The 23758-nt window shown below is 40.5% G+C and overlaps 4 protein-coding genes across 9 annotated transcripts; 2 read left to right on the plus strand and 2 right to left on the minus strand.

Annotated features, from left to right (window-relative positions):
• Positions 1 to 271: 271 nt before the first annotated feature.
• hgh1 (HGH1 cochaperone) lies at positions 272 to 6735 on the minus strand. 2 transcript variants are annotated; one of them, XM_027027289.3, is made up of 7 exons: positions 6645 to 6735; positions 4014 to 4621; positions 3313 to 3413; positions 2716 to 2814; positions 1982 to 2073; positions 1701 to 1823; positions 272 to 635 (listed from the first exon to the last, which is right to left on the minus strand). In XM_027027289.3, exons 2-7 carry the CDS (start codon positions 4553 to 4555, stop codon positions 429 to 431), a joined length of 1164 nt encoding a protein of 387 aa, XP_026883090.2. In that variant the 5' UTR covers positions 4556 to 4621; positions 6645 to 6735; the 3' UTR covers positions 272 to 428. The 2 variants fall into 2 exon arrangements, with proteins under 2 accessions (XP_026883090.2, XP_026883091.2); XM_027027290.3 differs by lacking the exon at positions 6645 to 6735 and having other exon boundaries at positions 1731 to 1823.
• A 56-nt stretch (positions 6736 to 6791) lies between these two features.
• On the plus strand, positions 6792 to 11184 carry exosc7 (exosome component 7). 2 transcript variants are annotated; one of them, XM_027027291.3, is made up of 8 exons: positions 6792 to 6916; positions 7149 to 7250; positions 7914 to 8008; positions 8867 to 9032; positions 9822 to 9892; positions 10021 to 10144; positions 10291 to 10446; positions 10928 to 11184. In XM_027027291.3, the coding sequence occupies exons 1-8, from the start codon at positions 6860 to 6862 to the stop codon at positions 11030 to 11032; spliced, it is 876 nt and encodes a 291-aa protein (XP_026883092.1). In that variant the 5' UTR covers positions 6792 to 6859; the 3' UTR covers positions 11033 to 11184. The 2 variants fall into 2 exon arrangements, with proteins under 2 accessions (XP_026883092.1, XP_026883093.1); XM_027027292.3 differs by having other exon boundaries at positions 10021 to 10108.
• A 95-nt stretch (positions 11185 to 11279) lies between these two features.
• Positions 11280 to 13985, plus strand: clec3bb (C-type lectin domain family 3, member Bb). Its single transcript, XM_081698422.1, is given in 4 exon segments — positions 11280 to 12644; positions 13005 to 13103; positions 13552 to 13594; positions 13596 to 13985. Coding segments are annotated over 4 exon segments (567 nt in total). The 5' UTR covers positions 11280 to 12553; the 3' UTR covers positions 13930 to 13985.
• A 366-nt stretch (positions 13986 to 14351) lies between these two features.
• cdcp1b (CUB domain containing protein 1b) lies at positions 14352 to 23272 on the minus strand. Of its 4 annotated transcripts, none has more exons than XM_081698419.1 (9): positions 22938 to 23272; positions 18944 to 19150; positions 18317 to 18661; positions 17683 to 18042; positions 17202 to 17399; positions 16362 to 16739; positions 15878 to 16237; positions 15654 to 15741; positions 14352 to 15335 (listed from the first exon to the last, which is right to left on the minus strand). In XM_081698419.1, the coding sequence occupies exons 1-9, from the start codon at positions 22987 to 22989 to the stop codon at positions 14831 to 14833; spliced, it is 2493 nt and encodes an 830-aa protein (XP_081554545.1). In that variant the 5' UTR covers positions 22990 to 23272; the 3' UTR covers positions 14352 to 14830. The 4 variants fall into 4 exon arrangements, with proteins under 4 accessions (XP_081554545.1, XP_081554547.1, XP_081554546.1 ...); XM_081698418.1 differs by having other exon boundaries at positions 14355 to 15335; positions 17683 to 18057; positions 22938 to 23265; XM_081698421.1 differs by lacking the exon at positions 16362 to 16739 and having other exon boundaries at positions 14353 to 15335; positions 17683 to 18057; positions 22938 to 23270.
• Positions 23273 to 23758: the final 486 nt, after the last annotated feature.

The raw sequence follows: 23758 nt of genomic DNA on the forward strand, positions 1-23758 counted from the left end.
GGGAGAGGTCCCTGCGCCTCCCAACAACAGGAGTCTAGACCTCATGTAATCATAGATTTTCCAGATGCAGATTAAGTCTAGAGTTTACTTCAGGATTTAAAGAGGATTTTTGAGAGAACCCAGATATGGTTAATTTTAAGTCTAGTCCCTTTCCCCCACATTCTAAATGTACTTCTATTTGATTTAGAATACTAGCATACTATCATTCCTTAGTACTGATGGGGGGTATATCGGAAAACAAGGATGTCAATAAAAGTACAAAACGAATCAAAACATTTCAGTTATTTTTAATTAACATCCAACACCATTGTGCTCTCTGGTGGCTGATAGTATAAAAACAGTTCAGTGACCATCCTGATAAAGATTTCTTTTTTGAACAGTGGGTTATGAGAGAATGCTTGGGGGTTCGTGATATGTGCCAGATGTGTTCAGCGTTCCAGCCCTTCTGGGTTCTGCATGTTCGGCTGCTCTACAACCTCCTTTTCAGCCTCCTGTCTGAGCAATAGCAGTGTCTCCTTCTCCACCTGCTCCTGCTCTTTAGTGTCCAAGTCCTTCAACTGCTGCTCCACATCTTGAGGGATCTCTACCTCCATCAGGTTCTCCATCCCTGCCTCCGGCTCATCCCCGATCAAAACCTAACCAAGCACACATGCACAGACACATATGAGCACACACGCACACAAATGGTGTCAGGGTCACATTTTATTAGTAGTATTTTTCTGTGTGTGCATATCTGATGGTGTACATTTCAGTGCAGATCAGTGAGTGTATGGTGGGTAATGAGTGTCCGGATATACAACATAGTTTTACAATATGGCTGTCGAGTACCAATTAAACAACCTGTCAACATGGGGGAAAAACATTCCATATTCCAGTAATAAGATAGCAGTTATACCTCAGTTATTTGTAGTATGTAGCATTACCCAAAAAAAGCCATTAATCCTAGATAAATATTAGGCTTACTCAGTCTCGCATATTGGATATTTTATGACCGTGATTAATACGGTTGGGTAAAAACCCAAATGACTGAACCTCTGCCTGCAGCCTGCAGCTCAAAAGGGATCCCCCACATGTTGTGGAGTAGATCAAGCTTTATTGAGAGCCCTTTCAACATCTTTTCCACGGAGTCGTTTGCGCGCCTTGCTAAGGCCACCACGCCACAGTGACAGGATCCATTTTTCCCCACCAAATTAGTGCATCCTGCCTTTGTTTTTTTTCTGTTTCTTTTTCTCCCCTTTCAGCCAAGGCTATAAATCTAAGCTGGGCATCCTGCCCTGCACTCTGGGGCCGCCGCGACCTCAGGGCAGCTCGCCTACTGGTGGGTACGAGTACGTGAGGGCTCTGACACGCAGTAAAGGCCCAGCACAGGAGGCCTGGCGTCATGCTGTGTAATGCTCTGTGAGGTTGGATTTAAGATGTTTTGACTGCACTGTCATAACTCTGAGGGTAACTTGTGCCATTTATCTTCATCCACTTAATGTCACATCTTGACAAGATGTGGCCAGTTTCAGAAAACAACTGACAGAAAGCCTCCCTCTAAATTAAATCTAACTCAGGACTGCAGATGGAAATGAGCTAGTTAGCAAACTCTTGTGCAAAGCATATTTTTCCATCTGAAACCATTTTTTTTCTACATGGAGCCTGACAAAAACACAATAAACTAAACATTTCATAAATGTTGTGTTATTTGACAGTGTTACCTGAACAAGTTTTTCACAGGATGCAATCACCTGTGGTTCCTTCTCCCACTTATGAAACTCCCGCATGATTGGATAGACGTTCTTCTCCTTCATAATCTGCCGTCCCACTTTGGTGGCGGTAAGCTGTGTTAAATGGGTTAGTTAATCAGGATGATGGAGAGCCAAGTAGTTAGCAGAACCTGAACAGGATATTCTTTCAGTGTTTACCAAGAAGCCTTCATATAATGACAGAATCAAACAAAATTAGTGTGTGCATGACACTTGGGCAGATCACTTCTTACCAACAACAGGGTCTCGATGAGCATCTTGCGGATGTCAGGGTCTTCCTCCCTGGTTTTGTCCTCCGGTAGGTATTGCAGGTCCACAGGCAGGCCTTCACACAAAAACAGAAGTGGAACAAAATTTTTTTTTTCCACTGCTAAAATGTCACACCATGAATGGCTCTGTCTGGGCTCAGCAGTACCCGAAGAGCCACTGTTCTATTTACTGGGCTGGTTATTCTCCAGAAACCCAAACAGCTAATTATAAACTGCAGCTGAAAGGAAGCATGTTCCACAAGACTATTAAAATATCACACAAATAAAACAGTTCAAACGGCATTATATAACCGCAAACTTTGAACGTAAACCCAAGATGAACACTGTGCAAATTCATGATTTCCAGCACCAGTGACGTCGGCCACATTTTCCATTCTGTATTAGTTGACAACCTCATAATCTTGGTTATTGCAGAGAACTATGCTGCATAGATAGAACTTGCCAACCATTTAAATAATTCACTCTACGGCCCTCTACTGATCGAAGCAGGCAGCTGCAAAAGCAGGCTATAATTTAAAAATTGTCAAAGGCAATAGCGGACCTTTTGGAGAACAGAAATTCAAAATACCACCACATTATTATCCATGAACAACGGCTCAGTAGGTCTTATTTGAAAATAGAGAGGGAGTGAAAAAGCTTTACAAACAAGATGCAAGTTAACGCAAACTCAGGACACGGTACTGCACAAAGTACAGCACCTTCATTCTCCTCTTCTGACAGCTCCTCTGGCCCAGCCAGGGGCAACAGCAGGAAGGGCAAAATGTCCACAGCATCGCTTAGCAACCATTCATGGTACACTGGAAGAGAAGGAGAGTAGTTAGATAGCTAAATATCTGGAGGGCACTGGTAATTTTGCCCACCAGTTGGAGAGATTAAACTGAGCTTAAGCCCCACTCAAGAGTAGTTTCAGATTCTTAACTTTCGTTTGTACGACTGTGCCACGTCAGCTTCAGCAATCACTTGTACATTTACAAAACTGTCGTAACTGACCCTTATAAACAGATCTATTTGTACGACATCTCACATTCACAAAAATTGTGAATTAGTACATTTGACACCCAAAAAATGCTTGTAAGGATAAGCACCCTGCCCAATTTATCCATAAGTAACACCGGTGGCGCCCTGTGTGTGTGTATAGAATATAAATCTGAAGAAGATTCTATGAGAGGAACTGCAGTGTATTCCAGTAAGAAATGTACAGCTATTCAAAACTGTAGCAAAGTACACAAAGTTTCCAGAGATTCTGGCATGTCAGTGCCATTCATAGCATGGTCTGATCTGGAGGAAACCCTTACTGTAGTCGAAGCAGCAGTTCCTAAGTGTGCCCACTACTCCACCCCTCCTGGTGACTGAACCCTCATACTGAGTGAATGGAAGAAGTCTCTGTACTACACACCTAGAGGGGGGAAAAAAAAACAAAACAAAAAAAACCACAACACACAACAAAAAACAGAGAGATGCCAAAGTTCCTCCAGTTTCAGGTTACCCAGATATTTGAAGACCTTTGTTCTGTGAAATGCACAGTACACAACTCAACAAAGCACCCTTATTAAATTTAGTTCATTTAGTTAACTAAGTAAATTCATGACTGTTATTGCTAGGCCTATTTGTTCTTTTATAGAAAAAAATTGCAATTAGTTTGGCTGTAGAAATCAATGCAGTACAACCTACTCATGTTTTAGTTTTGAAGCTACAAAAGATTTTTCATAGTACCACATCAAAAGCATTAGTTTCAAGAGCACATAGTTTTTTGAAAAGTGATACTCTACCTTCCTACAACGAACTTCAATCAAAGTCAAAATATCAGATCAAAGATGAAAATCCTAAATGAGTCTTCATGAAATCACTATCTAATCTAGGTATGCCCAAACCTGTTCTTTAAGATCCATCCTACTGTACTGAAGCCGTAAGCCAGATGTGTCAGACTAGGGATTGTAAACAAACTGTTCTGGAAGCAGGTTTTGCCAAGCAACTGGTTTCTATGGCATTGACCAACCTTTCCTTATCCAGGAGGAAGTGCCTGCTCTCAGGAAGCTGGGTGAGGTTGGACAGCAGGGGCCCCAGGTAGTGCAGCAAAGCTTTCTTATTGAAGCCCTCTATGCAGAAGATCTCCACTACTTTTGCAAGGCCAACATCCTGCTCCTGCATCACCCTGAACACCTCTCTACACGTTCTCTCGTGTCTTGTCAGATTTGTGAGGATCGTGCAGATGCGGTCGGCGAACACATACTCCGGGTCAAGGAGATTTCTGAATAGCATGGGGAGTATGTCTGCCTCTTTAATCAAAGTTTCGTGCAGGGTTTCATCAGCAGAAAGGTTGATTAGGGCATGGTAACAGTCCTTAACGATGGCGATAGAGGAATCTGCCGTGAGGGTGATCAGGGCCTTGAGAAAGCCGGGTTGCGTCTGAAGGTACCGGCATCCATCTCTGGTCCCCGTCAGTCCAAGGATGTACTCTGTAGCCTGGCCCCTAACATCAGCTCTCGTGTCAAGATGGAGGAATGAAAGTAGTTCTTTGGCCTCGCTGTCACTTAGCATCTTGGCAGGTTGTCTATTTACAGACTTCAAAATGTGTGTTCTCACTTCATGCAATTTTTCAACCTGCTAAAGATTAAAAAATGGACAATAAATTTTAATCATTCATGACGAAATATATGCTCATAAACTAATTTTAGAGTGCAATACTACTGCTATCTAAAAGGAATGTCTTTCATTATTACTAAAAACAAGAATCCAGAGGGAGCTTGCTCAGTTGGTGTGTGCTCACAAATTTTCGAGGGGTGAAACAATCCTGCTAGTATGCTAACTTATTAGCAGCTCATACGTTTGTAAAAAAAAAAAAAAAGTATTTTAAATGGACTTTCCCTCTGCCTGGAACCCAGCATAACACCTGACTCTATAAAACAGAAGTTGTGTGTATTAACCAATTTTTTGTTAAATGCATTGTGGTAATTGCTCTGTCATTAGCTCAGCTGTAGTTTAGAGCTTAACCTTGAATGAGAGAGAATGAGAGAGAATGAGTGCTGGTGTGCTGAGTGCTGGCACATGCTGGCATGTGCAATGGCTGATATCAGTAAAAGTATTACATTCTGAATTTCAACAGTGAATAAAAGATCCTAGGAGATATCACTGATTATCACAAAATAAATGTATTTACTCAAAATGACAACCACTTGCCAAACTATTGATTTTATAAATAATATAAAAATTGAATTATGTAATATTTGATTTTATATATGCATGTGTGTGTTGTGTGTGTGAAAAACACATAATTTGATCCTTTGGCCAACAATCGTACCATTCATCTTTACTAATGTTACTGTTAATGTTGTTGTTGGCTGAGGTAGCGGTAGCTTGAGGTGTTTTTGCTGATGTTCCTCGCTGCCAGGGGTAGAAGTTATCAGGTGAGCATCATGTAGGGTAATGCAGCCTATATAGGGCCATTATGAATCGCCCAGAGCCCAATATTGAGAATACAGAAAATAGATAGTTGCTTATTTAAACACATTGAGTTAACATACTCAACTAGAGGAAGCGTTACTCACTGCAGTCTTTATTAGGCTTTTTCAGAATGTATTATTCAGTGAAGCTAAAGTTGACCTGTGTTTAGGCTACCATCACTAATGCTCACTCAAAAGAGAAACTACAGCAGACCCGCGTCTTCATGCGCTTCCAAAAGTTGTCAGGCTTGTGACAGGTGACAGAATACTTTCTTTCACTCTTGCATTAAAGCTGCTGAGAACTCAGGCCACTAAGGTGGCGGCAAAACCTAGAGGGTTTTATTGATTCTGTGAGGAACAGATCGTGTTCCTCGTTGAAATGTCCAGCTCTTGACATGATATATACCTCTATATAAATACGCATCTGAGAAACGAATGGGGTATTGGTCGGTGAACGTTATCATGTGAATTAAGTCGGTTCCGTTTTCTGTTGACTAATCGTTTAAAATCCGCCATGGATACATCTTTGGCTACTTGGTTATAAGTAGACTCCATACAGTCTATGGTATAAGTAAACTGTGACAAGTTTAACATTTTCTTCTTATATTTAAATTTGAATATGTGGGGGGAAATGCGAACTTACTTTAAAAGGGCAACATATGTTGGCTGACATTTGAAAGCTTATACATAGTAAAAGATTCTTTATTATGTAGTGTTTTTGTTTAAAGTTTATCTGATCGTGACGCAATTTGACAGTACATCTGGACGTTTAGTGGCGGATCGGGTAGACTTGGGCTTGTTTTGACAGAGCGATCGGGTTTAATTTAAAGTGCCGATGTGGGTTAAACCCCACGATTTAAAACGAGACTAAACTACAGCTAAGCTAATGACAAAGCAATTGACCCAGCGGGTTTGACGACTGATGCTTACATATATGACGTTATTACTCAACAACCTAACTTTCCCAGGGTTTTATCAGAATTGTTGTTGGGTAGCTAGCTAGCGTACAATGTAAAACCACATCACTAGATACACGTGAGTTCCCTTTTTCATATGGGTGACATGCCGCGATCATATCGCGCAAAATATGAAATTATTTTGCACAGTATTCAAAACTGTGAGTGTTAACAGACAAAGCGATTACATCAACCAAGAAATCATTAGCTAGTTAGCTTAATTGTACTTACCAACTTCACAACGCAGGAAACACGTGTTGTAGCTGGTTATTGACGCAGTTCCTACTTTGAGATGGGCGTTCATATTAGCCAATCATATTACAGATGTAGTCTCTAAACCTACATTTGATTAGTACTGTTGAAGCCACCCCCTTTCGCTTTTGGTTGGCGCTTTATGATGAGGTTCTAGTGTCCGTCACATGTTGATCTTGTAGTGTGTTTGAAGCATGGCGTCTGTACAAATTAGCGAAGCTGAGAAGGTCTATATAATGCACGGAGTACGGGTAAGTCAAATGCACATATTATATATTTGCTTACATTTTGCTTTACGTCCTACTTTCTTACTTTGCACATGTATTATGGTGCGTAAATAGTTAGCTAACAGGAACCTTTTCTCACAGCTTGCTATTTTAGCTAGATTGCTAAGACTCACTTGGCTTTGTATCGTTGTCTTTAGCATGTCGCTGTTTCACTGTAATTAGATGACCCATATCTTGTATTTTATTATTGTGTCAGGATGATTTACGAGTGGATGGGCGAGGGTGTGAGGACTACAGGCATATGGAAATTGAGACGGACGTAGTCTCAAATACAGATGGCTCTGCTAAAGTCAGAATGGTAGCTGTCTAAAACTCCTCTTTTTTTCTTTTTTGAAGGTTGTAAGTGTGTGGCTTTAAGTGTACATGAAAATGACAAGTTGACTACAACCAGAAGCCGCTGGACAAATTTCCAAATCTCTTATGATGTGTGCTGTAAAATAGTATTAGTACTCCTACTACTACTACTACTACTACTACTATTATTATTATTATTATTATTATTATTATTATTACTATTATTATTATTATTACTATTATTATTATTATTATTACTATTATTATTATTACTACTACTATTATTAGTAGTAGTATTACTATTATTATTAATATTACATTATTATTATTATTATTAATAATAATAATAATGATGATGATGATGATGATGATGATATTATTATTATTATTATTATTATTATTATTATCATTATTATTATTAACAACAATAATAATTTACACATCAAAATATAACCTGTCATTGGCTGAAAATCTCCTGCATGGTGTGTGTACATTGGTACATACTCTACAGTTTTATAAACAGGCTGCCTTGCCAATTCCAGTCAACTGTTTTTATTCCGCACATATTTGACACCAGTGTTAGGTGTGGCTGTGAAGTAGGTGTTCTAATAAGTGGTCCCTGAATGTCTGTATGGGGTTATGTGATGTGCTGTGGATTGTTTGACAGGGCCACACGGATGTCCTTGTGGGCATTAAGGCTGAGCTCAGGAGGCCGAGGCCAAATGTGCCGGATGAGGGCTATCTTGAGTTCTTTGTGGACTGGTGAGAGAATAAACTTACAACATGTTACCAAACATGGTGGAATTTCCACTTCATGTAGGTGTTAGTAATACTGTACTATATAGTTGTGTAGGAATTTGTGTTGGCTTTAAGCTCAAACCTCAGACACATACTTATCCTTTACAAGCCCACTTTTACACTGATCTGTGGGGTCTGTGTTTGACCCCATTTTTACATTGATAATCTGTTTTTGACCATCCATTTACATTGACGACCTGTGTTTGACCCCTAACCCCTGTTTACAACCGGGGTCTGACTCATTTGGATCCTTTTGCACCAAATAAAGGACTCATTATCCAGGTCTGAGGAATTTATGAATCTGACACTGTGTGACACTGGTCAATGTTGATGTCATTAAGATATGTGCAGGTCATGATGTATATTGCTAAAAGTGAATGTCAGCTTTGTTTACTAGTTCAGCATGTTCAACAATGGCTGCCGATTTTTTTTCTGACATTGATTTGTCTGTTTCTTTGTTTTATTCAGATATTTGCTGTGAACCAAGTAGTATTCTATAAAATATCATGTCAATTGCTAGCAGGTAAATGACATTAGCCATATAACACCTGGTATTTTGCTTTTTATACCAAGCGGGCTGGGTTAGAAACCAGTCCAAACTCTACCTGCTCACTGCTTGTGTTGGATATTTTACATCAACCTACAACTCATGTCAAACCCTGGTCAAAAGCTTGGTATTAGGAGAATTTTAGAGGGCAACCCACAAATACATATTTGTCTTTCTCCGACAATAGAATGATGCAGGAAACGATCCTGTTGGATACTGCTAGAATAATTTCACTATGTGATTTTGTTTGTTTTTGTTCTCCTTGTCTCCTTTAGCTCAGCAAATGCCACACCTGAGTTTGAGGGCCGCGGGGGAGAGGAGCTGGGTGTGGAGCTGAGCAACACGCTGTATAAGGTGTTCAACAGCCACCGCAGCCTGGACCTGCGCAGCCTGTGTGTATGCCCTGGCGAGCACTGTTGGGTCCTGTACGTGGATGTGCTGGTGAGGACAAGCAGCCCAAGGCTGCCAACCAGCTCCAGGGAAATGACACATGCCAGTGAAAAGAAAAGTTGTTCACGGTTATTGTAGTTCTCAGCTTGGGTTATTGCTATGTTGTTGTTATTATTAGTGTGATTATTGCTACATTGTTATTTTTTCCTCACTGTCTCCCTCACTCACTCGCTTAAATGATATACATAATCTTGAGCCTAACAAGCCATAATGGCTTTTAAATAAGCATTTAGAAAATGCAACTTTTAGTAGTTCAAGGAAAGGTTGCACAACAAGCAGAGGGAATAAAATTAAAAGTGTAAAAATACTCCCTTTAAATCTTGCAAAAAGGTACAATTACTTAAGTACCTGTAACCACTTACTTTGAGCACTGTGATTACATGTAGCAGCACTTTCACTTCATAACTAAACTAACAAGTGCTGCAAGTTGTACTACCTCTCGTATAGATAGTAAACCAGAAGCAGGTGAAGTACTGTAGCCTGTGCGCTTTGACTGAGCGCGCGGCCTGATTCTGACTCAGAGCTAGGTGAACACCCTTCACTTCAGTAGTGCAGTATATCGGTGCAGCAATGTTCAATTCTCAGCACCTGCATAACACTAACATGGCATTAAAAAAAGAGACAGACACGTTGTGAAATCCATCTCGGCCAGGACCTGTGGAACTTGTTCTACACTGAAGAGTAGAAGTTTTGTGGGGTTTTATTTTTCTCCAATTTTTGTTGCTGGAATCATAGCATTTACGCCCCTCATGCCAGCATCTTTTCTGTTTATGTTTTCAGCTTCTGCAATGTGACGGAAACCTGTTTGATGCAATGTCCATTGCCATAAAAGCAGCTCTGTTCAACACACGGTGAGTTTCACTTCTTTTATAAATGCAGTGATGACATCATTGTGATCTTCCCATGTGGAGTCCCTGCGTACCTGTGCAGTCTTCCTCCTGTGAAGAGAGATGGATAGTGTTTGTCCCTGTCTAATCAGGATTCCAAAAGTGCGGGTATTGGAGGACGAGGAGGGGGGCAAGGAGATTGAACTGTCTGATGACCCCTACGACTGCTTGAGACTCAGGGTAGACAACATTCCCTGCATCGTGACCTTGTGCAAGGCATGTTTGCACATTGCCACTACCTGTTCATGAGTTCTTCTATGTGACAGTCATTAACGGTCGAGACTGCCTCTTCAAAATAGCACATGGTGCTTCGGCAGAAACCAAGCTGCGTGTTCTGTCTGCTTGTGCATGTGCACCAACAGGTTGGTCATCGGCACGTGGTGGACGCCACTTTGCAGGAGAAGGCCTGCTCTGCCGCTAGCCTGTTGGTTGCTGTGACGCCCAGAGGAGCGGTGACCTGCGTGCGCAAGCTTGGAGCTGGCAGTCTGGACCCAGACAGCATCTTCGAGATGACTGAGGTCAGCAAGCACACATTCTTTCCCCCTCTGCATGGTGCAAACAAGCACAAAGTCAGTGTGCGCGCACAGTGAACATCTAAATTAGTCATTAGCGCTTCATTAAATTTAGGTGTTTGCTGGAGAACAGGTAGTGTTAGTGTTTGGATGTGTATTTCAAAGGTGCAGGAGGTAGAAGTGCACATAGGGGAATAGGAACTGTGTTGGTGGAAAACCAGGAAGTCAGTGGTCAAGAGTGTGGATGATCACTTGGTTCCTAATTACATTCCACAGACTTGTTCATTTTTATCTTAACACATGTTGTGGAATTAAAGATTACTAAACTCTAGGTGACTTTTGAGAAAACAGTGGAAGACTTATCCCATGCAATATTTTTGAATATGAAAACAAGAATGAATTTTCTGTCTGGATTGAGTAAAAGTAGTATTTAGGTAGTATGTTTTTGTTGATATTTCTTTCTCTTTGTGCATGTGTGTGTGTTTAGACAGGAAAGCGAGTGGGAAAGGCTCTTCATGCTCCTCTCATGGAGCTACTGCAGAAGGATGAGAGTCTTGGCAAGAAGAGACAGAAGGTTGGCTTCCTGGCATAGCATTACCTCCACCCCTTCTTCCTGTTGTTTTTTTAAATATTTTAAATGTCAAATAAATGTATTTGCATATTTTCTTTTTGAATATTGTTTGATTTTGAATTTCAATTAAAACAGCATTTAGTATCACCTAATAAAATAAGATGTTCTGTTAACTTCTTCTACTTCATGTTATGTAATCATTCCCAACACACACCCTCACTCACTCATACACCACCACCAGCTTCTGTCCCTGCATGACAATGAAGACATGAGGACAGAGCTACTTATTGCTCAAGATTTTGGAAAGAAATCATCAGCTCTGTGCTGTTTGACATTTTAGTCTGGCTCTTTCCTCCGGAACAGTACACACTGCTCCATACACTTACCATAGCTGTGGAATGATATACTTTCCTGAGTGCTTTTGTTGGTTGCATGTGGAATCCCAGTAGAGCCAGTGTCTCACTACAACAGCTGAGAGTGCTGCACTGGTGTAGATGAGGTGGCTGTAGTGTTTTGTTTTTGGTTTTTTTTAGCAGACATGATCTTTATAGAGGTGCCTTAATTTCTTTCTGACCTCAGAAAATGAGGGTGTGGGATGGTGTTCAGAAGCCTGTGAGACATAGAACACTACGGAACGCTTGTGAATTGTGCACATTCTTCAATTTATTCTGTTTTTATGCCTCTCTAAACGAAAAATGCTCCCAACATTTAATGTTTTCCCCTTGACAAACAAAATACCACCTCTATCAGGAGTATTGCATAGATAAAAACTTAACTATAAAAGGTCTTAAAGAAATACTCCAAAATTCTGAATGCAGATTATGAAAGTTGGCCAGGTCATTATCCGCTTCTGATCCTACTGACTGTGGTGGGGGTGGGGTGCTTAGCGACCATAGCTCCCATTGGGTTAGCTTGCCGGTGCAGGTCCTCCCTGGGTATCTTGGGAGCAAGAAGGGGAGGTCCCCTGGGCCTCTCTGTCTGTCATGTGTCTCCTAAAGAGGCTCCAGTGTGGCCTGGCTCCAAACTGCAGCTGAGCACCTGGACGCTGGCCACCACTTCTCTTCCACTTGAGGTGGGACTCCTACCAAAACAAACAGCACAAGTGTTGATGGCGGTGCAGGGGAATGCTTTGGCTGTGCTGTAACCTGGCACCAGTGGTTACTGGACTGCCATACTTGCTTTGGGTCTCTGTTACAATAAGTTAGGGTTTTGGGGTGGCTAATCGACATGGAAACGAATCTACCAATTTGAGTACATTTGTATGCCATGGAAGTATTTTTTACCTGCATGGTGAATGAGGGTGAAGGCTTCAAATATGTAAATAGAAAAATGGATGAGAAGGAAGAGAAAGAAAACTACAACAGTGTGAATGAGAGCTGCAAATACAATGTATGTGGATAAGTACCACATCCCAAAGCGTCTGAGGCAGGAGCAGGTTTATATTACAGTACTTCTCCCACTCGGTCTCTCTACACCACTACAACCACTACAATCTCTCTACAGCCAAAGGCTGCCATTCTCCTCAGACTTGTTGGCAGGGAGATGAGAGTTGCATGTCTCCTGATTGGAGTTCTCCTTATCCAGGGCTCAGAACCGCAGGGTGCAGCCAAGAAAAAGCCCCCACATAAAAAAGGCAGGGAAACCTTTTCTATATGACCTAGGAATAATTGATTCTGATTAGCAGGTTTGTTGAATGCAAGTTAGTATGCTCTCCTGACAATTTTGCATAGTGAGTCATTTTGTGCATCGAATGGCAGGGCTGCTTGCTAATTCCTAGAATAAACATGCATTAATATCACCAGAGGAATTTTTAAAAATCTGTACAAAGACAATATTTATTCATCTATCTGTCTAATCAACAAAGCCCTACTTTTACCATAGCCAAACAGTTTCGGCTACAGTAGCATGAACACTTTTACACAGAATGTTCTTATGATGTTATGGAACAATCCACTCTAAACCACTACACAACCACACACTGTCTCTCTCTCAGATGTCAAGGGAAACACTGCCATAGAGAACACTCAGAAGCAGATCAATAATATTGTAGCAGAGATGAACCTGCTGAAGGAGAATCAGGCTCTACAGACAGGCGAGGTCCACACCTATTCTTCCTTACTGTCTTTTCCTTTAAACTTTCTCTGTATCTGAAAAATGAGTCAAAAATAATACTTAACCAAAATAATACAAAATGAAATTGAGTGGAATTTTCTGTTACTGTTCTGCTGGAGTATTTTCTCCCACTGCGTTTTTGCATTTCTTTTTTGATGGCATTTTTTTTTCTCTTGTTGAGCCATTATCTGGGACTGTCATCAGAATACTAATGCACAAGCACATCTGACCAACCTCCGATTTTAAGGACAGAGATGTTATCTGTATAAGTTATAATTACTGCAGCAACTGAACATGTACAGTGACATGAACCGATCTCTCTAGATCATAACATTATTTTTCCACTACTTTATTGACTGAGAATGATTTTAATGAATGTTCACTGGTCAAGGGTATGTGTAGCTATAAAATATGTACTTGTGCCTTAGTTTGCCTGAGAGGGAAAAAAGAACCGTTGTCTTGCTGACTTGGTGAAGAACTACCACACAGCCAGCGAGGACGGCACACTCACAATGCCCCTCAGCGACACTGAGAACCAGCACCTCACTGAGTATGTCTGGGAGAGCATGGGCCCTGATGCCCAGATCTGACTGGGTGTTAATGACATGCAAGCAGAAGATGTCTGGGTTGATCCGACTGGGTCCACCGTATGCTTCAAGAACTGGGACACCTCGGTGCATTCTTCACAACCTGACGGAGGAATCTCCGAAAAGTGTGCGATCGTCTCCAGCACGTATGGAGGTAAATAGATGGACGAGAACTGTCGCATGGAGAGAGCATCTATCTGCGAGTTCAATATAGTCTGAGAAGCAGTGCAAGATGTTTTCCGTGGCCATAAACACTCTCTTCTAAAGCCTAAATCTCAGCAGCACCTTTGCCAATGCTGCATGGGTCCATCGAAGTGTTTATTTGCCTCTAGCCATAACCGACACTGCTGCTTTCATTAATACCATGTGTTTAATCAAGTTTTAAATACAGAGGTGGGCTGCAGTATTTGAAAAACACAGCCCTTTAGAATATAGAGTAGGGTGGCATCTTCACAAAAGAATGATGATAAAGTCCTGGATATCTGCTAGATAAAAATGCTGCATGCTTACTTTAGCTTTTTGGCTATCGATACAATAAAATATCAGATTATTACAAGAGTGGTACTCTGAGGGGTCTTGTTCATTTTACAACTTAATATGAACACAAATCCTTGAAGTGATTTTAGTTCAGCCCATCAAACCAGTAACATAGCTACTCAAACAGCAAACAATTTATTCTTTAAAAGAATGGAAGATATATACATTATACAAGAAATGCATAAACACAAACAAGATAAATAAATCAACATATGTGAACATTTGAATCCCGATAAAAAGAACATAAAACCAGTCGGAAACTGCCAGACGTAGCATCAAACATACACTGAACATCAGCAAACAGGACATTCCCAAAAGAAACTGCATCTCAAAGGTCCTGACATTAAGGTGCTTAGAGCAAACCAGGCCTACATGATCATCTGACTACATGTCCACATGGCAATTCACTTCTCCAAAGGTTCCGATAAGTGTGCTCTATGATATTTATATCCAGACAAGTTAAGGGTCCATAAGACTCAGGTGAGAAGACTTAGAATTTAGAATGTCTGTCAAACAGGCAAAGCAAGATGCGTGTATGGCTTTCTTGTGCCACGATACACATGGTCCTTTATCCTATGCAGCACTAAAAGGCCTCATCATATTCCACATCTGGTGGAGGTAATCTGTCGTCATTGAACAGATTAATTGTGTTCAGGTCACCCTGGTTCTTGAATGTATACAGTTCATTATCCACCATCCTACGGTCCTCGAATCCCATGCTGTTCAAAGGGCACAGTGGACTGTGAGGTCTGGGGGGCATAAAGGTTTCAGACGGGCCCAGGAAAGGATGGTAACTGTCCGTCTCAGGTCCCTGGCATCCGTCAGGCTCAGAATTTACTGCCATCGTGTCCACAGTGCCAGTGAACATACGGTATGTGTCCACCTGATGACCATTGAATTGACCACCTCCTTCCCGGAGTCTCTCGTCTTCCAAAAGATGACCATAGACCATAGTTTCATCAATATAGTCATATACATGAGACTCGTTGTTTGCTCGGATTTTTGGGAAGCTGGCATCACCAGGGAGGGAGGCGATTCCTTTGGGAATGCAGATGGAAGACCTGTTGGCCAGCTGATGCTTCTTTTTCCTATTGTGCAGCAAGAGAAATATAACAAGCCATCTGTTACTGAGTCACAGCTTCATAACGTGCAAGCAATTTAATAATGATTAAAAAAGTAATAATAATGAATTATAAAATTCATTCAGTTTAATGATTGTAACATAATATCAAAGTGCATTTCCTGTTAACACTCTTGAGGGTAAAGGACACGGGGGGGAGATCACAATTTAATAATTCTTTAACGTGGAAATTGTGAACAAAAACTGGTGTAATAAAATCTATGGTTTTCATATCATAAAAGTATATAGGCAGAATTCACAGTCTGGTGTGCGAAACATGACTCACCTGATGACTACACAGACTACAATAAGAATGATAAGCGAGACTGCAAGCAGTGCTCCAATTACACCCAAAATGATACTCAGCAGTTTCTCTACAATGAAATAAATAAACAAAAGCTGAAACAGACAGCATAAAATCCACTACATTTATGGCAAATATGAAATCTATCAAAGTTCCAACCATAAGATGTCACATAAATCAGGAACATTTATATTATGGGTGCTTACTGCTTTTCTTCTGCAGAGAGAGCTGGCTTAAAATAGCAAAATGGCCATAACCAGGTTCACAATTGGACATGTTGAGGTAGAAACTCCCCGACATGTCAACTTTGTGGTCAAATGCATTGTCCTCCCTAAAGCTTTGCTCAATCTCTGAGCCCATCTCCTTAATGATCATTTCTGTGTGGCCTTCACGACACCTAGGCTGGCTGACATTGAGAAAGGACAATTCAGCCCTGTATTCCTCTGGAATATTTACAATCCATGATAAGGTGGATTCCGACTTCATTGTTCCTGGCCAGTTGGGTGTCATGAGGAGAACCGTGGAAAGACCAAGTGGTGAGAGAAAGATGGTGTAGATCAAATTATCTGTTAGGAAGAGGCAGAGTGAGGGAGAGATAGAAAGAGAGAATTTAACTGCAAATAAGCCTGAAGTAACTGGCTTTCCATCATGCTTGTACATTTGCCATTTAGTAAGGAAGCTGTAGTCCACCTGTGATCTCTGGACTGAAGGACATACTGAGGAAAGGGCCATGCTTATAGTTCAGACCCTGAGCCCCTGCCACTGCAGTGACCGTAACGTTGGAGCTGATCTGCACTTTGTCAATATAGCCTTTGCCGGCAAGAGAGCTGAAACAGCCAATCCTGGAACCATCAGCTTCTGAGACCAGCACAGACATGGGGGTGACGCAGTCCTGCCCCGGGCCTAACTGATTTAGACTGCCCTGAGGGGCTCTCAGCTCCACTGCACCATCCTGAGGCATCTGCAGAACCCAGGTGACTTCCTGGAGAGGTGTGGGCAGACACGAGTCCAGCGCGGGAACCGAAAGGAGGATCTCAGCCAATGAACATAATGACAAATTCTGGCACTCTGAAAGACATTGTGATTGCAGTGGGATGGGGGGTGGGTGGGAAGAAAAGGGTGTGGCAGGATCAAAGGCTTGAAGCAGATGAATATGCTCCACTGCCAGCCTGTTTTAAACGTAACTTGATAGGCCTCAAACAAAAGAAACCATACAATTGTATTATCATCTTTACATGATATTCTTTTTTGCTGCTCAATACACTGTACAGCAAAGACTGACTTTGTTCTGTGCCCAAAAAATTCAAGAGTCAATTTACAAAGCATTTTTTTTTTTTTTAAACATAACAGCTGAAAATGAGTCCTGAAATCTCAAACGACCTTAAGCCCCTTCTGGTCAAACAGATTGTATTTATTGGCAAAACTAGTAGGGGAAAAAAAAACCAAAAACTCTCTTCACAACTGACTGCATTAGCACTGTGTGACAGGATAGGCCATTGCAAGTAGAAAGAGAGCATTTGTAATGGTTACCGATAGTCTTCTTGGCAGTAAGAAGTAGCTCATCACTACGGCAATCAAGGAAAGACAAAATGGCCTTGGAGCCTGGGGGAACAATGATGGTCTTTTGCACCACTGAGTCTACGCTCAGTTCACAGAAAGAGTCAAGGGTTGTGTGCTCTAGTTGGAGACTCAGTGCTTCATCATTCTGGAGATCTACTGTGCAAAGATCTAAGTGGGACAGAATGACAGCAAGCAATATTTGCATGTTTATAACAGATCTAAGTGGATGATGGATATGATCTAACTAAAATAAAATTAAATCAAACATATGTAGAATTCTAAATATGATCCCATCTAAATATGATACCACAAATATTGTTAGGCTAACATCTTAAATTATTGTGAAGAAAAATTCACAAGGCAAACCTCCTGTCCAGTTAAAGTTATAATTCAAGTATAATTTGACATGCAACTTTGTAAAAGAGGGGGAAAAAAAAAATAAAAAACTTACATGGAATTCCACTCCTGAACACAGAAACCCTGAAGTTAAGGAAGAGGCCAGGGACTTTACCCTTCTTTACATCACAGTTGGTTAGAGACAGACTGAAGTTTCCTTGATAATTGGTCACTTGGTTATCTCTGAGAGACTTGTCAATGGGAGGATTGTTGTCCTGCTGGTATGTCACTCTTGCCATTTTGCTTTGGCATTCGGGCTCAGTATACTTCACAAAATTAACAGTGAAGTTGTGCATTGGCGGTACCACAAAATTCCACTTCATCACATAATCGCTTGGGATGTTGCTAGGACTGAAGAAGTCTGTGTTCGACACCCCACGAGCCAGCACGACATCCACTACTGCTGAGATAGAACCTGCGGAAGATGACACTGGAAATGCAGACACCACACTAATGATTACTCATATCCTCCTGTGTAGTCTGCAGGGTGACCTGGCCCTACCTTTAGTATTTTTAAATCGATACTGACAAGCCAAAAGTTTGCAATTTTTTATTAATAAATATACAAATATGGCCAAAACATTGAATCTGAATTCTCAATCTGAACAAGAATCTGCATCTCAACAAAAGCATCATAATTTTTTTGTAATCAAAATACCACCTATATGTACATAGTTTTCATTCCTTACCAACAGCTTCTGAGTATTTGAAGTCAGACGGGATTAAGACTGTGTCTCTGGGAACCTCCAGAGAGACGCGACCTTTCCAAAGGACCTGCATACGAGTAATAGTTCCAGTTCGACAGAATGTACCTATGGGCACCGTCCCTGCTCTCGAGTACATTAAGATGGTGTACGTGTGCTTATCGAGACACTGTTCCAATGACTGGATCTGCTTCATTCCTGATGCTGGGAAGTCTAGTTGGAAGGCCTTGGCAGGCGACACTTTCAGGTCCCATGTAAAGATCTGTTTGAAATCTGGTAAGATGGAGCTCTCGGGATGTATGGTATCATATGCGCATGACTTTGAGCAATCTGAGTAGAAGAAAGTTCATATCACTGAAGGTGAGATTGGAATAAAACATTGAGTACAAAACAATTGTACTGACAACAAAAACTGGAGGTGGAGGTAGATAATGAAGGTGACAATAACTGAGCTGTGCCTTTTGATATTAAACTTTTGTTGCCTGCTTAGCACTGCCCACTGAGAGCTACTCAAAGCAGAACTGAACTGCCTACACATCCATAACCATTTTAAATGTTGGAAAATATACAATACAAAGAAAACAAACAAGTCATAAGTTTGTTGCTGCTTACCAAGGTCCCTATTGACCTCAACAGTGAAGATGTCCTGAGGACTGGGACAGGTAAACTCCACTGTCATGTTCTGAGGGTCACTGAGGATCTTTGTTTTGCTACAGGCAGGATCCTCACCCACACAGACAGTACAGTTAGATTCTTCTGAACTCCTCCTGATGATAACCCTGGTGCCTGGCTCAGGCTTTACAAACAATACATGGCCCTCTGGGTGGAGATATAAATAACAACAATATTTTTTAAGTAAAAAAAACAAACAAACAAGCAAACAATAAAACAATAAAAAACTAAAAAGACAGATACTTCATTTTTGATGAACATTTAAAGAATTACCCAAAATGCTAACATGGTTAACAATGAATGAAAGGTACTGGGGATCAACTAGCATGATTTCCTCAAGGTAGCCTACTAGCCTGCATACATTATTAGTAAATAGTAAAATAAAATTTAAAAATCCCACATTTGATTTTTTTTAATATATATAATGAATATAATATGGATCCCATCAAGAGCTGCCAGTGCCTCGAACACCAATGCTGAGTTTCACGTAAGAGTTGTTACTCTAATAACACCTTCTTTTCTATAGAAACTTTTTAGTGAATAGTCAGCTTCTTCATGCCAAAAGACTACAACAGTCACCATGGCGTTGCTAAGTCATTATAAAAGCACCACAGAGCCATTACTGCAGAATCAGTAGTGGTCATCTGGTAAATACAGCTCTCGGTGCAGTCTTCTCCTTCAGTCGCCTTCTCCAGAACATCTATGCAGGAGCACCTGGCTCCCCCACACACACCCTCTGTTGAATCCTGAGCAGAAGCGGTGGGCACATTGTACTGCACAGAACTGCAAGATCTTTTGGTGAATACTGGGAACCATAAACCACAGTATACAGGTCAGTTTTTATATAGAATAATATAAACTCTGAGGTGCTGAGATTCAAGTTATATTTAAATAAGCCTGCAGCACTAAGTAGCAGTGTTGTAGACTAACTGAAGCCATAGAAGCAATGCAATGAAGTTGAGCTGAGGAGAACTTTATGTGAATGATGGCAGTGAAATGTAGCGATAAACCACTGCAAAGATTTTCTCCTATATGTAGGACACAATGAGGAACATAATGTATTGGACTTGGTTCCCCATCAATAATTTGTTCCGTTCCTTTAAAAATGCATTCTGCCTGACCAACAAATAAAGCTTATTGCTTGCCCATCTCTTACTGCTTAGTGGGAATACACACCAACACAGTGACCAATCAGAAGCTCTATAGGTGGCATCAAGCAATTTAATCAGCAGTAGAATGCATGCATGGTATTGGGAATAGCATAAATACCAGAATAAATGATAATCTTAATTTCCATAATGTCCAGTTAGAGAGCATGGTGTTTTTGCCAGGCCCAATAATCAGGGAGAAAACATAAGCATCCCATAGCTTAGCCCTAATCTTATTGCACACACCGACACGCACGTACACACGTGCTTACACACATCCACCCACCACTGGCCCAAAGTTAAGGAAGTGGGAAAGTCCACTGGGGAAGCATTATGAGCTATGGCTGTAAGATGAAGAGGAATGAGCATCCCAGGCCCATTGGACATGGGAAATGATGGAATATAAGCACAGAGTCAAACCACACTGTGGCTCAGTCACCGTACCAACTATGACTGGCATGTAGAAATAGCCAAAAGGCAAACAAACTGGAAGTAGTGGCTACAAGCACCAAAACACTTGTCAGAATACCTCCCTACATCTACCAAAAACAAGTGGATTATCTTAAAAACAGGGAAGCAAACAGAAAGTCTGTCATCTTGGATCACAAATAAGCCCAGATGGAATACATCAATCATGAAAAGAAGCCTATTAGGAAAATAACACTTAAATGTGTTATTGTCTTGAAATGCACTATTGTGTTTCTATTTGTTTGGTATTGCACCTTACTCTTATTTTGTAATATTTTCTTTATAGCCATGACTCCTGGCTAGTGGTATCTTATTTCAATTGTATTTGCACTCTAATCTATTTGTACTGACTAGGATGCATTCACTGAGTAAATTACTCAAATAAAGCATTTTCGTAAGTTGCTCTGACTAACAGCGTCTGCTAAATACATTAAATGTAAATAACTGTACAATCTGAAACGAATTTCGGAATTATTAAGAGAACTGAAGCTGAGTTGCAGTCACAGGTAAACTAGGGTTGAGCTGCTTTGCCATTACTACAGAGAAATGCTTCTTCACAAGTCTAGACTTGAGAGACATCAATTGTTAAAATGGAAGAGATGGTACAGATGTAGACCTTCTGTAGACCCATGACTTAAATAAGAAAAGAAAAGAAAATGTGGCCTTAGTGGAAAAATTAAAACGCCTTCTGAAAATTCACAGATCAGGAAATTGGCAGATTTCTCAACATAAAAGTAAAAAGTGATCAGGTTTTATTTCTACAGCACGTCCCTCAAACAGTTTCATTTTAGACTGCAGCAAACAAAAACAAAAAGGAGAAAATGGTGGGTGGGTACATTCGTAAACAGCCATAACATGTGGTATGAGGGACGAGCAACAAACAAGAGCAGACATTGAATAAGGTAAATGGACAGTAATATTGCAAGTTGGCATGAAATACACCTTTCATAGAGAATTTGCCTTCTGATCTGATAAATATTAAGCTATAATCAATATTTCTTAGAGTGGAAGGTTGTGTAAATCCAGATGGTATGCAACTCACAGAAAAGGACCCAATGAATGAAGAGGGTCATATCTAATAATTTGTGAAGGATTTGGATGCAATCTTAAAAAAAAACAAAAAACAAAAACCCACAACACTTATTTTAAAAAGCCTTCTAGGACTGGGAGCAAAACAGTGAACACAGTCGCACTGGTGAGTTATAATAAGCCCAGTCTTTGTTTGCACTGTTTAAGGACAGTTAAACATGGCAAATGGCATGACTCTACTGTTCCGACACTGCAGGTATTCAGGTTCGACAACTTTTTTATACCATTATCATGGACTGCATCGGGCACAAAGAGCACCTATGCCAGTGAAGCTGATTGATAAATTTATACTGTATATGTTTTTTTTGCAAAATTGTGGGAGGAAACCTGAGCGGAGGTCAAAATTTTCACCGCTACACGTGCAGAGACTTAAGCCACAGCACAACATGGTTATTCCCCTTAATGCTCAGCATGGGATGACTGAACTACACTGCAAATAGAGCCACATTTACAAATCCATTAACAGGAGTGTGTCATCATCATAACCAGTAACTAGGCTGGGACACAGTAACAGACCAATTAAGTGTCATGTTACTGGAGCCAAGATCACTGTTCAAATCCACTGATATTATTAGCTAGCAAGTCTGCTACTTAAGAAAGTTAATTAAGACACATTAACAACATTGGCTAATATTTAACATTTCCTTAAACGCAGAACATCTGCAAAACTGCTCTATGCTGTGAATAAGTGTCAGATCCCTGAAGCTGGGAGCTTACCTCGATGACTGGGTAATGTCTTTGAGACTGTAGCAACCCAATGTTCTCAGTTTGTACAATAACGGATTGTTGGTTAATGATTAATGTAGCACCATCCTAATTTCTATATGCTGTCGGTTTATGCCAATCTCTTAATTTTAACTACCCTTAGGTAAAAAGGTCGATGAGCTTAGTCCGCTTGTGAGCAAGGAAACCTCAAGTCTGAGGGACATTTACAGGTTTCATGAGGCAATTTCATTACTCTTTTCACAAGTGTGAATATGCCTTTTTTAAAGCATTGCTTCTTGTCGACAAAAATAATTTAAAAGGTTTAACATAGCTTACACAAGCGTTTCAAAATGGACTAAATATGACAATTAATCGGCTGCTCATCTTTTGAGGTTTCTGTATCCATTTAAGATACTTTCTTTTTAAATTAAAAGTTCAAAGGTGTGCGGACATACGACAACGCCTTACACACATGCGTATTGATTGATTACCAGTAATGGCTAAGGAAAGCCTGTTTGACTCACCTGAGGTTTGCAGACTAAATAACAAGAGCAGTGCTAACAGCATCGAAGACATTTTTCTCAGTCCACCGTCCCCAAATTACACAAAAACACACTTTTGTTCAATGCCTTGTGCTTTACATATTGAGAAGTCGCAACACGTTAGAATAGTTTTGTAAAGATATTCTCTAAAAGTCCAAGCGCCACTTCCTGATTGACCGTACCCGTTTCACCTACTGGGCGTGTCTGAAAACTACCTGTCGAAACTTGACATCGGTGTTCAAATGTGTGAATACGGGTGCTATTCGGGAAGCAAAAGAATGTACCCCCCCAAAAAAAAAGACAGACAGAAAACGGACATATACTTAATTATCGTCGTAAAGACGTCTAAAAATCACAAGTTAGGTTTTCAGAAAACATTCTTATTATTACCTATAATTTATATATATTTAGCCTAATTTGCGATTTTCAACACTTAAACCTATACAGAAACAATAATTGTTATTGTAACAACAGGGCTACTATTATCAACTGTGGATTCGCTGATCTTGGGTCCTCTTCCTGTCTACACAAGCTAAGTTACGAGCACATTCCTGCGAATGTAACGTAAAAACGCCCAGAGGCTCTGTACTTTGCATTAAACTACGTTCTTCAGTTCCAGCCAATGAAAAGCTTGACTTACTCAACAGGTATTACTAGTCGTTCATATTTTTTTTTTTCTCTCTCTCTCTCTGATGACACATCGTGTTTATGCAGCAAGCAGAGGCTACGCCTATTTAAATGTTGAATAGCTCTTTATGAAATAGCCTAATGACAAAAAGTAGAAATACAATTTACTATCAATT

Source organism: Electrophorus electricus, chromosome 2 (genome assembly GCF_041902795.1).
Source record: "Electrophorus electricus isolate QZ-2024a chromosome 2, ASM4190279v1, whole genome shotgun sequence".
NCBI classification, from domain to species: Eukaryota; Metazoa; Chordata; class Actinopteri; order Gymnotiformes; family Gymnotidae; genus Electrophorus; species Electrophorus electricus.

Bases quoted from the DNA above. Each gene is read 5' to 3' on its own strand.
- hgh1 (XM_027027289.3), bottom strand. From the start codon at position 4,555: ATGCTAAGTGACAGCGAGGCCAAAGAACTACTTTCATTCCTCCATCTT. The intron at 3,414-4,013 runs GTTGGTCAATGC...TCCCCCCTCTAG, and splicing joins TTCCTCCTGGATAAGGAAAG to GTGTGTAGTACAGAGACTTC. The intron at 2,074-2,715 runs GTGCTGTACTTT...TTTTGTGTGAAG, and splicing joins GTCAGAAGAGGAGAATGAAG to GCCTGCCTGTGGACCTGCAA.
- exosc7 (XM_027027291.3), top strand. From the start codon at position 6,860: ATGGCGTCTGTACAAATTAGCGAAGCTGAGAAGGTCTATATAATGCAC. The intron at 6,917-7,148 runs GTAAGTCAAATG...TTATTGTGTCAG, and splicing joins ATATAATGCACGGAGTACGG to GATGATTTACGAGTGGATGG. The intron at 7,251-7,913 runs GTAGCTGTCTAA...ATTGTTTGACAG, and splicing joins GCTCTGCTAAAGTCAGAATG to GGCCACACGGATGTCCTTGT.
- cdcp1b (XM_081698418.1), bottom strand. From the start codon at position 22,989: ATGTCTTCGATGCTGTTAGCACTGCTCTTGTTATTTAGTCTGCAAACC. The intron at 19,151-22,937 runs GTGAGTCAAACA...ATCTCCACCCAG, and splicing joins ATTTAGTCTGCAAACCTCAG to AGGGCCATGTATTGTTTGTA. The intron at 16,740-17,201 runs GTAACCATTACA...AATGTCTTTCAG, and splicing joins TACTGCCAAGAAGACTATCG to AGTGCCAGAATTTGTCATTA.